General features: G+C 45.8%; 3 protein-coding genes and 1 non-coding gene across 6 annotated transcripts in view; 2 read left to right on the plus strand and 2 right to left on the minus strand.

Annotated features, from left to right (window-relative positions):
- The window catches only part of hnf4g (hepatocyte nuclear factor 4, gamma), a 180,907-nt gene that overhangs the window by 16,246 nt on the left and 150,848 nt on the right, over positions 1–13,813 (minus strand). The window lies entirely within an intron of this gene.
- Positions 419–8,598, minus strand: pex2 (peroxisomal biogenesis factor 2). Of its 2 annotated transcripts, XM_076051129.1 has the most exons (3): positions 8,488–8,578; positions 5,192–5,613; positions 419–1,540 (listed from the first exon to the last, which is right to left on the minus strand). In XM_076051129.1, the coding sequence occupies exons 2-3, from the start codon at positions 5,583–5,585 to the stop codon at positions 546–548; spliced, it is 1,389 nt and encodes a 462-aa protein (XP_075907244.1). In that variant the 5' UTR covers positions 5,586–5,613; positions 8,488–8,578; the 3' UTR covers positions 419–545. The 2 variants fall into 2 exon arrangements, with proteins under 2 accessions (XP_075907244.1, XP_075907245.1); XM_076051130.1 differs by lacking the exon at positions 5,192–5,613 and having other exon boundaries at positions 8,488–8,598.
- LOC142904807 (uncharacterized) overlaps positions 8,685–13,813 on the plus strand; it is a 105,081-nt gene continuing 99,952 nt past the window's right edge. For both annotated transcript variants that reach the window (XR_012929456.1, XM_076051128.1), the window contains exons 1-3: positions 8,685–8,881; positions 9,105–9,242; positions 11,757–11,870. Coding sequence is in view for 1 of the 2 variants with exons in the window: in XM_076051128.1 (XP_075907243.1) it covers positions 8,756–8,881; positions 9,105–9,242; positions 11,757–11,870 (378 nt within the window). In the remaining variant the exon portion in view is untranslated. The remainder of the gene's footprint in view (positions 8,882–9,104; positions 9,243–11,756; positions 11,871–13,813) is intronic.
- On the plus strand, positions 9,279–9,359 carry trnal-uag (transfer RNA leucine (anticodon UAG)). Its single transcript has one exon. It is a non-coding gene; the product is annotated as a tRNA-Leu (tRNA).

Here is a 13,813-nt window from a genome sequence, read left to right on the forward strand (position 1 = left end):
CCTTTTACCGTAGAAATATCATAAATCAAGCCAAAATTTAGATTTAAATCTTTAATCTTTAACCTTTAATTACGCTTTTTTTTTCTTGAAGCGCAATATTATACCTTCTTTTTGATCCTCGAGTCAGCCTTGTGTCATTTAGCAAAAAGAAAAATTGGGTACACACACACACACACACACACACACACACACACATATATATATACATATATATATATTTTTTTTATTTAGCCATCTGGTTACAGCCTCCTGTTAAAATGGATGCCTTGTTGTACGCTTTCATCATGTTTGGAAACATTGCCTTGCGCGGCAGGCAGTGGGGTGTCAGGCCCTTTGTGACATCACAGTGGTACCCTGATTTGAGAAGTGCTCGTGCTTTCCGAAAAGTGGAAAAAACGAAACAAGAAAAAGTGAAACATTTATTTTCAATTTCCATAAGATAGACATTTATTACTCTTAGAAAACATTGGTAAAGTAAACTTAATGTAAGTTTCAAATTAAAAAAAGACACTGAAGTCTTTGTTGTCCTCAGTTCCTTCACGTTGTCAGCTACCCAAAAGTTCCACCTCCATTGTGACCGGTTCGAGCTGAGTCGCCTCGGCGCCGCACTTGGGACAGGCGAGCGAGGCCTCGGCGATGCCGTGGCTCTTGATGCAGTAGTAGCAGAAGACGTGGCGGCAGCCCACGGCGTGAGGCATGGTGGGCCACTCGCCGCACAGCCCGCACTCCTTCAGCGCCCGTTGCGTCGCCGCCGCCCCTCCGTCCCCCTCCGCCGCCGCCCCGCCGCCGAACAGCAGGGAGGACGCGGCCGCCCTCAGCTTCCTGGTGTTGACCAGCGGCAGCAGGAAGATGAGGAAGTCGGCGAAGCCGTGCCACAGCAGCTCGCGGTTCACGTACTGGTAGGTCACGTCGCGCACCACGTTGGCTTTGCTGAAGACGGCCCGGGCGCCGACCACGCGCTCGGCCAGGGCCGGGTGGCGCCCCCTCCTCAGGAAGACCAGGAAGTTGACCAGGCTGGCGAGCTGGGCGGCGCTGGAGACCAGAGTCAGGCAGGCGCGGAGCCCCCGCTGCACGAGACCTCCGCCTTCCGTCTCCGTCGAGGCCCGACCAGCGCTCAAACCCAGGCTGAGGAGCAGCTTGTGCGAGCGCTCCCGCAGCCAGTCGGCGCCCGTGCCGAGGAACGCCATCCCCAGCTTCTGCCGGCGGGACAGGGGTCTGTAGCGCGGGGACGAGGACAGGGCGTCGTGGTAGCGCAGGCTGAGCAGCGACTGGCCCACCGTGGCGCTGCCCGAGTAGAGGGTGAACCTCCAAAGCAGCAGCTGCAGCAGGGCCCTCAGCTCCGGCTCCACCGGCGTCAGCAGGCCCGGCCGGCAGTTCTGGAAGCACTGGGAGAACTGGCTCCAGAGCAGCTGCTCCAGCGCCGAGTCCAGTTCCAGGGCGTCCAGCTGACAGATGCGCAGCACGGGGGTCTGCGGGTCCGGAGGGTTGCCCGGGTCGGGGACTCTGGCCGGCATTTCAGCGCCGTCCTTTCCTTTAGAACCTGTCAAAAAGACACAAAAAGACCATGACAGTAATTTAATAAGTGGTGTTTCAAAATTCTGTATTAAATAAATAACATATTCAGGGTGTGGCGGATATGAAAACGTGACATTCATATCCTCGAATGGACCAGAAACATTAGCATCATGCTTTCTGATAGCTGCATCTTATTTGTCGACGTGCCTGAGATGTTTATTTCTGTGATCTACAATCGAAGCCACGGCTTGTTGTGGCATTAGCGGCGTAAATGCCAACGCCGCGCCGCAGATACAGCTGGAAAGTTCAGGTCTTTGCTTCTGAAATTAGAATAAGTATGTGTGCACGCACAAAGAAAGAATTAGATATTAACAAAAAGAAAAAAAGAAAGTAAAGTCGTGAGAAGAGATCTGTTTTTGTTGATGTGTCATTTTAGCGCCGACAAAAGTTATGAAATTTCAAGTTTACTCTTGAATTGGGAACTTGGAAAAAAAACATTCTATCTTAATTTTTTCTTCTCTTCTTGTGGCCCTAATCCTTTTCCGTACGAAACTACTAAAAAGTTCCAAAAATGTGCAGCCGGTGACTTTATTTCTCTACGTTTTTTCCCCCCCCTCCTTTCCTTTTTCACTCAAAAGGAACACCACGGTTGACTTTATTAAAGTCATCAACCTGACAAATATTAGGAACGGGCGGATGTGGAAGAGTGAGGCCCATCCTGTTAGGAAGGATATCTCCTCTTTATACACGGGAGCGGAAATCACTTTTCACGTGTGAAAGCCGTCCTTAATGCAACCTTTGAGCTGCGCCTTGCAAGGAGACCAACCGGGGGCGGCGGGGGTGGTGGGGGGCCCAGTTTGCTTGAGACTGTTTCCTCCGATGTATAAACACGCACACACACACACACACACACACCAGACGCACAAAAAGCCAGGAGGTGAAGCCCGGGGGTGCTGAGGGTGCCTGCTCCCTCTGGAGATAGGAGTGTGTGTACAAACCACATCACTGGGGATTAGGCTAACGGCACAGTCTCTGCAACACCGTAAACATCTGCCAAATGTGGAACAATTTTCCCTCTGCCCCTGGAGTCGACTTCCATACGGGATCCCGCCATTGTGACGTCCGGGGCTATTTTGCGTCTCCGCCTCCCCAACCCCCGCCTCCCCACCGCCGCCACGCAAAAAAAAAAAAAAAAGAAAAAAAAAAAAGAAAAGAAGGGAAAAACCGCCGCCAGTTTTATCTGCCCTCTCCTCAAATGAAACGCTTAAGAAGTGGGAGACTAACTAACGCGAGGAAGATACAGAGCAAGGGGGCCCCGCAGATAGAGGGAAGAGGGAGACAGAGAGGCCTTTTTCTGACAGTGGCTTTTGTGTCTCGCCCAACGGGATTTGTCACGAGGCTTTAAAAGAGATTTCAGCCGGGGTAAATATGGCAGTTTTGACAGAGAGGGAGAGAGCGAGAGCGATGATGGTCACTTTAGAGGTTTCTGAAGGAGGTAGAAAAAAAAAAAACCCTGATAATATATAAATATATATACGCACACAAACACTCGCGCTCAATATGCGGCGGAAACGCTCAGGTTTATTCCGGCACACGGGGCCGTCGGTGCATTCATGACGTTTCAATAGAGCCGGGGATACACCGTCCGACAAAGTTAGAATTAGTAAAATGAATGGGGGGAAGAAAAAAAAAAGAGAGAGAGCAGTGAATTTGCGCCGCAGTAAGCAGGTGTGACAAATTCACTGAGCTGCATTGGAAATGCTGCCATGTTTAGCGACGCCTGTGATGGAAGTGGAAGTTTGGATTAAAAGAGTTGGTGGTGGGGGGAGAAAAAAAAAAAAATTGGACATAGTCTGAATGTGTGCCGGGACCAATAAACAGGCTCCATTTGTTTAGTTTAATCTGAAAGTTTTTTTTCTTTTTTTTTTCTCCCGCCTTGATGGGAGAAAATGTGCAGATTATGCTGTTGTGTGTGTCTGCCTGCCTGCCTGTGTGTGTCCGTCAAGGGGGAAGACTTGATCTATGCGGAGCTTTAATACAGAGTTAAATTAATCCATCAGTCCATAGTTACACGTGCACGCGCGTACACACACACACACACACACGCACGCACGCAGGTGGTGGAAATCCCTGTCACGGCTGAAACCCTCTCGGGAGAGTGAACCCGGCCGGCTCCAATATTCTTTTCAAAGCCTTTTATCGAGCAGTTTACAAGTTATGAATGAATATGTTTTATTTGGGGAAACACGGTATTGACAGCCACCTATCAATAGTAATGTGACTATTGTCAAGGGCCTGTCAATATTAATGTAATTATGATGTAGAGAGATCAGAGGGATGCCGGAGTCCGGGGCCAAGTAACATCTCCTGCCCGCCGCCATATCAATAGCCGGGATTGCTATTGACAGCTCCGCTTCAGACTCGCAGCACTTGCCAAATATATTACGAGCAGACACTCCAGTCAATGGCCGGCTGCCTATAAAAATTAAGCATTCGAATTTACAGGGCTTTTTACCGGGGACAGCTGGAAATCCATGTTCCTTATGTAATAGTCAAAAGTCACAGTCAATGCCAATGTTTATAGAGGAGCAGGCGAAATGTGCATGAGTGCATATGCGCCTGCGTGTGTGTGTGTGTGTGTGTGTGTGTGTGTGCAACTGCATTTGCACACAAAAAGCATACACAGGCAAAGGAAGCGGTCCTCTCCGATGCACTTGCTTGCACGCACAGACACACACACACACACATCTATACACGCAGGCGCACACACACACCTCTGATGAGATGTATCGACTGGATGATTCTCTCGTGGGTCAGCCAACCAACAGACACAACATGCCCTCTCTTGGAGAGTCGGCGACTGACAACCAACAGACTCACTAGGCGGGTTCGAGGAGTTCACGTGGAAAAAGAAAAAATGAAAAGAAATCACCTAAAAAAGAAAAAAAAAAAAAAAGGGTTCCGGGGGGTCGTACTTTTCCGTCAGCGCGGCATGAAACGCTTTTTAAAAAACGTCTTCCAGGGAATATTAAAGGGTATTTTGATTCAGGTCAGATGAGTTTCTTTTTATTCCCTCCCCTTACTCCCGCCTCCTTCCCTTGTTGCCGTAGCTCGGGCATCTTGTTCAGACAAAGATGACTCAAGGCTGACAGCCATAGCTTACAGACAACAACAACAGCAGCAGCGGCGGCGGCGGCGGCAGCAGAAGCGGCGGCAACAATATCCAATCTAACATGAAAACACACCGCAACATCGCTTCAAGGCGAAAGGGGCCATGACCAGGGTGAGGAAGGAAAGGCGAGGAAACAAAAGTGTACGGAGCATCAGACCGAAGCCTCACAGCTGCACTCGGTTCTGCTGGAAAAAAACAAAAAAGAAAAGAAAAAAACGGAGGCTTTAATGACGACAACCCGGCAGGAAAAACGAATGGAAAAATAATGGAGGAAAAAAAAAGAAAGAAAAAGAGAGGAGCGCGTCAGAATGTAAAAATGTCACGTGAACACCTCCCTTTCCCCTCCTTCCTCTCCGCCCCGCCCAACCTGGGAGCTCTGAACTACCATCTACTGATACAGTGGGGTGGGGGGGGGAAAGGGAACTGGGGGCAGAGATAAAAATGGAAGAAAAAAAATGAGGGAGGGAATAACAGATAAGCACAAACCTCTTCCTACGAGCTGACCTTGAGACTGGCAGTCACAATAAAGGAGACGGTGGTGGTGGTGGTGGAGGGATGGGGGTTGGGGGGGGGGCATTCCTGGAGCGCACGCTGCTCGGCCACAGCGCGGCGCGTGCAGGCACCCAGGGAATAGCCCGGCGTCGACTGCGGAGGGCTGACAGTTTGCTCTTGACCTTGGCTCCGCCGTCGGAGGGTGGGAGGAGGACGCGGGGCGTTCTGGGGCCGGGGATTGACTGACTGACTGGCTGGCTGGCTGGCTGGCTGGCTGACTAGCCGACTGGCTGACTGAGGGATGCTGCGAAGGTGGAAACACCTCTGGGTGCCGGGGGACGGGGAGGTGCGCTCCCCTTTTTTTCGCTGCCGCAGACGAGCGCCGCGGAGCTGCAAATAAGGCCATCACTCAGTGCCGGTCGGACACCGCGCGTCTGAAAAAGAAATAAAAAAAAAAAAAAGTATGGGGGCCCAATTTATCTCACGTTGGAGGCGGCCGCGCTTTAACTACCCTCACACTCAAGCTGCGCTCCGGTCGCGTGATATATTTATTTAAATAATGCATAAAAACTTTTCCCGAGCTTTTTTTTTTCTTCCTCCCCTTCGTGACGCCTCCGGCGAGGAATCGGCTGTGAATTTCCAGCTTGGATTACAACTTAACATTTTCAACATCTCTCCCCCTGCCCCTGCACAACCCCACCCGCTCATATAAATTAATTTGTGTAAAAGCTCTGGTGAATAAAAGCTATTTCTCCGAGCACTCCCGTCTCGCTCGTCCCTCCCCACCCGCCGCCACCGCCGTCGTCCTCAATTCTCCCGTCGCTTTAATGCCCTTCTTTCGCCAGGAAACGGGAGGCGGCCTATTAGCCACGGCCTGCTAATGTCCTCAATATGAAAACGGATGAGAATGTCAGATTTAGAACTTTGAAGAAAGTGATGTCATACAGCAGACCACGGGCATTACGGGGACGCTAAGATTACCCAGGCGGTAACCAGACTAATTGTTATGAGTCTGTTTCATGAAAAATGGATGTGTGCAAATGCACTGAGGGGTCTTCAGGCTGTGTGTCTGTGTGTGTGTGCGTCACACGCTAATGCTTTATCAAGGCTCTCCTTTCTCTCTAATCACTGAAGACTCCTCCGGGCCATGGGGTGAGGGCCAAGTTAATGCCTGAGCAAGAAAAAAAAATACATCGGCCCATCTAGCCCACAGAAGAAGAAAAAAAGCACTGCGCCTATTCCAGATTGCTCCGAAGGTAAATTATTTAAGAGAATTAATTGATTTCACGAGTATGACGGTTCCGTACACTAAGGCTGTGTGAGTAATAAGTACAAGGGGTTTAGAAAAAAAAGGGAAAAAAACAACTTAAAAAGTAATTAAACATTTAGAGGGCAGAGAGGCACAATGAACGTGGAGGAAAAGGCGGAAGAGCTAATAAAACGGGGGTGGGGGGAACAGAGGTTGTGTCTCGGTGCGGAGTCAATGAGAGATCACTGGGGCCTCACCTCACGCAGAGAGAAGGCGTTACACCGAGGAATATTTGATCAGCACATTCCTCGGCTTCCCTTTGTGCGCGAAAAACAAGGGCGTGATAAATGATGAAACAGCCGTCTGTTATTTTTCAGCGCGACAATTAAGGAGGGACCGCGGGAGGGCGGAAAGCTGTCGGGCTAAGGGGAAGCTGCCATGAGTGCCCCCAGCGGGGATGTCGAGGCCACTGTCAGATAGCAAAGGGTGCTGCAGCGGTCAAACTTATCTGTGATTTGCACCGGTAGATCCCAGTGAATAACACTGGGAAAAAATGACATCCAGACACCCGGAAAAGGCTTAAATTCAAAACTTTCTCACAGATTAGTTGACTGTAAAGTGGCCCATGTTCTCAGCGTTAATGACTATGCTGTTATTTCTTTTTATTCACATCACCAGTTATTTAGGATGCTGGTTTTCATTGTGCCAGAAAGTGTTTACACAGACTTGCCCGAGTGAACGATGATCTTGTTTGTGTCTGCTGCTGATTGAGAGAGACCAGGAAGAGTTTGCCAGCCATGGACTTGAATACCGAATGATGTTCTCATTTGTTTTTGCAACGGGATTTTGTGAAACTACTCAAGCCCAAAAAATAAAAATATTCATTTAATATATTAAGGCCTTTAATTAAAGAAAACAACAACAACTGGCAAATAGGCACACTGGAACTGACCTAAATAAGTAAATGCAAAAACGAAACAAAACGACAAGCAGACAAAAAAAAAAAAAAAAAAACTACCAGCACGTTGGAATGAAAACATTAATGGCGATTACCTTTTTTAATTAAATGTGGCAAAAGAGCCGGAATATAGCGTTTTCAATTCTGTTAAATGAGGAAAAGCAATAACGATAATCAGGAGGACTGGAAAAGTACTCTTTGCAATGAAGTTCACGTTTCACCTGACTGCTTTTCTTGCCTCCCTTCATCTGGAAACAGTATAAAATGACCCAGTGACCCTGGAGTGAGATCATAGCCAATTTAAATTCAGTGACTACCTTAAAAACAGTCTCATTACACTAAGTGTTGCACTCCAGAGGCACGAGCATGTACTTCAATCTCATGTAATCAGCAAGCCGCTCCACGTTTGCCACATAATGACACTGTCCGTTAATTCCCCCCCCCCCCCCCCCCCCCCCCTCGATGCCCATCAGTCTTTTTGCAACAACAAAACCCAAATCTGCCCCATTTTGATAATAAGGCAAGAGCATTATGCGATAATCACTGTGGGGATTAGGTTTGGGAAGAGTGTCAGGGAGCAGAGCATTCAAAGCCACCCGAAAAGGGGAGATATAACCAATAGAGAGATAAGGGACGTGGAGCTATGATTGGGATGAGGGAATTATAAGTGAGGACTATCTTGAAAATCAATAAGATCAACTATGCCAGGAATCTTAAGGTGAATGGGTTTGATTCCCCCCACTGATTACTTAGGGGAATAATGGAAACAAACGTTGCGGGAACTCTTAAAAGAAAACGGTCTGTCTGTCATCGAGAGCTGCACATGCAACATATGGTACTGAGAGAGGGTGTCATCCGAATTAAACGCTGGATATTCAGACCGCGTGGATTAAACAAATACCAGTCGTCACTTATCGGCATTTCAAACGTGATCGGACAGGGTGTAACAAGCAACGATCTTGTTGTTTTAGTGATAAACTGATCACCAAGGAGCTGATTGCGCTTTGACAGAATACACACGGCGACGTATTGCATTTGAACGTCCGCAAAAAGTATTCCGGAGATCATATGCACTTATCAAAACAACGAATGCATATTTACCCATGTGTTTTCAAGGGAAAAGGTGAACAGTAACACTGTGCACCCCGATCCCTTCTGTCATCGAAGTCGAAGCGCACGACACAACCAACCCCTACTTCCGCGTTCACGGCAAACATCCCGCCTCCCGCTGAGAATTCGCCAATGGCACGCGGTGACGTCACAGTTAAGCTGTCGTCAGTCGAGCGGCCAATCACAGACGAGCAGCGCGAACGCAGCGCGAATGCAGCAGCAGCAGCAGAGAGGAGAGGAAGCGTAGATGTGACAGAAAATGAACACAATGCGAACGCCTGTGAAGTTCTCCGTTGTAGAAACGACACATAACGACCACGCTGTTGATAATGCCACGGCAATTGAACAGAATGACAAAGTTTTATCCGTGGTGTCCACACGAACGGTAAGCCCATTGACACGCCAGGGCCAGGCTGTTATCACACCTGGAACTAAATTAATCGAGTCGCGCGCTCTCTTTTTGGCGGTTTAAAAAAAAAAAAAAAGCTGTTTAGCTAGCTTTAGTTTGAATAGTTAGAAAAAAAAAGAAAAAAAAAATCTAATTGGACTTGTCAGACAAAAAAACTAAACTTGTCAAGAGTGCTACCCCCATTCTGATGGAGATACAGATGAAGGTGGCCGTGCAGGATGCCGGGTGTGTGTCAAACAAAATCAAACAACTCGTCGGCGAGTTTCAAGGCCTTTATGAACACCGGCTGAGGTGCCTCGAACAAGACGCCTCGGGAAACCAAACGGTCCTTCTTCAGGTAAGTTGACATGTTGTTGTCGTCGTCAAGCATATCGGTAGCGTGGCCGAGCGGTCTAAGGCGCTGGATTTAGGTTTCAGTCTCAATGAGGCGTGGGTTCGAATCCCACCGCTGCCATTATTCTTCTCTCCTGGAAGGAGACATTTTATGGCACTAATCTGAAGTCTGAAAATAAGTCCTTAGTCTCGTTTCTTGCGTTCTTTGCGATGGAACATTCACAAATAATAGTGAAAACGTTAGTGCGAGTAGTTATTATTGCATCAACTTGGGCCCTTTGAGAGAAAAAAAAAAAATCAGAAATAAAACTAAAGCAGCCAGCCGCCAAAAATACAAAAGTTGAAGATGGAAGATGCAACTCTCGTGCACCAAGTTTACATTCCTGACTGACCTTATTGAAGAAGTCAATAAGGGATATTTGAGAGTAAGATGTACAACCATGTGGGCTAAAATCATTGCTGTCCTATAGTACCTGAATCAAAGCCTTTTTATTTTCAGTTTTAAAAACTTTTAACGATCGAACCTCCATAGAGTTTGAAATCCTTTAAGGTGTGTGTGTGTGTGTGTGTGTGTGTGTGTGTGTGTGTGTGTGTGTGTGTGTGTGTGTGTGTGTGTGTGTGTGTGTGTGTGTGTGTGTGCGCGCGCGCATCACAATCCATCACCTCAAATTCCTGACCCCTGACCTGTGATCCCAGTCTAGACAACAGCATTTGTTAAGAAAAAAACATTACGGTAAAACCCACTTAGCTCAAAACTCAAGATTTGTAGTTTTCATCTGCAATCATTACGTTCCGTACAAATCCAAGAACATCCTGTACACTGTGACTTGAGCGTCAGACGATGACCTCCCTCCTGTCAGACAAATGACAGGAGGAAGCGAAGGGGTGCTTTCATAAAGCCGCAGCACTTGTAACAGGTGGCAAATTGTATTATGTGTCCATCTGAGCGGCAGAGACGGGGGAACACGGATCCGCGCTCATTTTTATTTATTTATTTTTAAAAAAAGAGAGGATTCTAATCATCAGGATTGTCATGTTACGTCGTTTGGCTTTAAAATCCAGCCTGCGCGAGCTGTGCTGTGCATCAAAGTGAGCGTAACAAGGTTTCGGAGATGGGTTTCGGTCAGCCGGTCCCAGTCGCGGGCCTCCTTAACAAGGTTATGTGTTAAGAACCCAGAAGCTCCAAAGTCCTAAAGGTTGAAGTAGATGGTTAATCATAAGGGTTGTCCTTAGAGACAACAGCACCCATTTGTCCATGAAGCCATCGTAGGTGTATAATGTTTCCAGTTAAATAATTCACAGAAACAAAGTGAGCTATTCTTATTACTGTGAGTGCCGGCAAACAAACATCTTGAGTTTTGGATTTTCATATTTCCATATTCAGTTCCCCTGAAATACAGTGTCAACCTCAGAGTGTTATCTGAGATACTGTCACATCTTCCATTTTGTAAACTTCCTCTCCCTGCAGCTATACATCAGTGTAATATTATGAGTCAGTGGGCGGCACAAACCGCCTGCTGACTTTCTTGACTGTAGGGGACAGACGTTTATGAACAAAGATGTACAGGTGCTCCTCAAGGCGAAATAATTCTGGAATTCACACGCGCTGCCTTTTATCAGAGCTGCAATCATTGGTGTTTGTGCGTTATCTGGCTACGGGTACAAGCTTTGTGTATTCCCCGTGAGGAAAGAGTCGTTCAAAAGAGAGAAAAAGAAAGTCAGATGATGGGAGACTGTAGAACTGCAAGAAAGTGCAGTTTTAACTCGGCAACAAAACCTTTTGCCTTGGCCTTTGTTTAAGTATCTTCAAAAGTCAGATTTTAGATTTGTTCTTTTTTACAAAGCATCCGCATTAAATAATAAGCTCTTGTCTGTCTTGATATAATGTTTTAACAATTTTCTTTAAAGGTCACCATCCCAAATATGCTCATCAAGGGCCAGAAAGTCAGACCTTCGTGCTTTGGTTTGGATTTGAAGAACAATGAACAATATTTTACACTTACTTCAGTCCAACCTCAGCTCAGTGATAAAGGCTGAACCACGTTATTTTTGGATGGATAATGCTTCATAAGCTAAACTAAAGTCATACGAGTGAAAATTCAAAACTTGCAACACATTTTTAACACGTTGCTCGACATATCAACTGTAATATGATGATTCTTGAGGACATAGTGTGTCTCTGCCTGAAATATGATATTATTTTCAAAGGGTACATTTTCAATTTCAAACAATTTTGGGGGGTTAAGATCAGTGAAGAAAACACGTTTGTGTGCAACTGCATCTGGTATGATATTTTTCAGCAAGTATTTGTGTAGTTTTCACAAGAGTCTGATGTTTATTAGTCTTTCACGGGCATGTAAAACATATTCGCCACCCTTCCCAGGCCGTAATGCTCTAGATTTTGATCTTAATTACATTTCTAAAGAAACAAAAACCATCTCTTCCTACTGTCTGCTTGTCAAAACAACACCCCAACCACCGTTTGATCCTCCTGTGTTTTCCTTTCCCTTCCTTGCAGAAAAAAGTGAATTTCCTGCTGTCTTATTTGAACGACCTCGCAGACCAGAACCAGATGCTGGTTCAGACTATTGAAGATCTGCAGAACGAAGCTGACGGCCATACCTCTAATTTGGTAGGAAAGCAACACACTTGCGGTCGCCCTGACTCACAACTCACGAGCAAATGGTGCAAATATGCAGGGGACCAACAAAATGAATTGACTTTTGTTATTCAGTCAATGGTGTGTTTGTGGTATTTGTCAGAAGAATAAAATGTATATTTCGTGACACTAGTCATTGAAATACCAATCATACGCAGTATATACACAAGAAGAAAAAGGTACAGAAAAAGAATAATTTTTCATGGCTTTCCTTGTCTATATAACAAATGTGGAGACAACTCCTTTACTTGTGTATACTTCCTAACTCCGAAAATCAATTTATTACAATTTGATATTTTATATATAGCATGACGGAGTAAGGCCGTGAAGTTACTGGCGTCCAGCCTTTCATGGACGGCTCGCCAGAGTGTTGTTTGCTCTTAAAAGAACTAGAGGTTTTTCCAGTACCACGTCCACAGAGTGCAGGGGAAACCATAAAGACATCATGATGACTTGATGCAGTGACCTTAAGGTATTGTTCCATTTCAGTTATGGCCGGGCTTCCATCAATATTCGCCCGTCTGAGTAGATTTCGCACGCAGAAAAGTAATTATGGCCTATTATACATCAAAGCACTTATCTGCTATTGTGGAGAAGGTCAGAGGGCCAGCTTTGTGTGCTCCCTGCACTCGTCGCAAAGGTCAGTGCAGCGCCGGGCTTTGCATTTCTCAACGTTCACAGCTTTGCATCTTAACATTTACCAACGTTAAATCCTATTTTCTTAAATGGCTTTGAATTAGTCACAACAAATGCCAGCAAGTACACAACAGTTCTTCCACGGGGCTCGATTGCCTTTACTGAAGAGCGTCCGCTCCATAAGTGTTTCCTGCAGACCTGACTGCAAATTACGCTCTCTGTACAGAGAGAGTGGCCTGAATATAGTAAGGGTTTGAAATGTGCAGCTATCAGTAATGGAAATGTATGATAATAGAGGTTTTTTTTTCAATGCCATTTCTTATGCAGAATGTTAATGATTTAGCATATAGGCAAGAACAACATTGTGTATGCTTGCAGTATCAAACAAAAATGTTGAAATACAACATAAAGCATAAAAAATACGACAATTGACAGATATGTATGTTTAAAAAAACAAACAAACAAAAAAAAAACACTCATATGATTGAATATGAACAGATAACCAGGTAACATATGTTTAATTTTCATGCACAGAAAAAGAGAGATTTTGTAAAAATGTGCTCTTGTTTCTATTACAATTAAAGGCAAATCAATATCCTTGCAGCTTTTGGTCCACCACAAATAAACGAAGAAAACCCGCATTATTATTAAACTGAGGCTCAAACTAAAGAAAGCAGATGTATTTTACATTGTGAAATTTGGATCAGTACTATGAGGTTTGAATTGTATCATGTGGTTTAAAATGTCATGTATTTTAAATGTCATTTTGTTTTATGTCAAACATTACAATGGTAAATTCTACTTTGGACTATTTCTTGCATTCCTTTATCTCCATTTACGGCTGTCATTACTGTGGCTTTCAGCCATGGATTGGTGAGTCGCGCAGCTTTGTCACTACGACAACAACAGCTTCGCTTTGCCGCCAAAGAAACGCGGCTAAAAGGAACATTACAGTTTGTTACTGCGTTATCGACCCATCTGCCGAGCTTTTGAATCTCAATTTTCGCCCATCTTCGACGATGCTCTTGCTGTCTGTTACTTTGTCTGTTTTTAGGGTCTTGATTGGTAAACAAATACAAACAAATGGACTGCCTCACTCAACAGTCTATTAGGACGGTCAGGGGACAACTGTGTGTTTCTACTCCCGACGTCCATAATGTGAAATCCAATCAAATGAAGAGCATTTAGGGCTACTTACGGACCGTGCCACCATGTAAACAATGCAATGAGCTCTGAAATAGGAGCTTGGCTAACGTCTGATTGAATCGTAGTGGATGGTC

This window comes from Nelusetta ayraudi, unplaced genomic scaffold (genome assembly GCF_046127955.1).
Source record: "Nelusetta ayraudi isolate G7.1 ecotype Tasmania unplaced genomic scaffold, CSIRO-AGI_Nayr_v1 ptg000132l, whole genome shotgun sequence".
Taxonomy (NCBI): domain Eukaryota; kingdom Metazoa; phylum Chordata; class Actinopteri; order Tetraodontiformes; family Monacanthidae; genus Nelusetta; species Nelusetta ayraudi.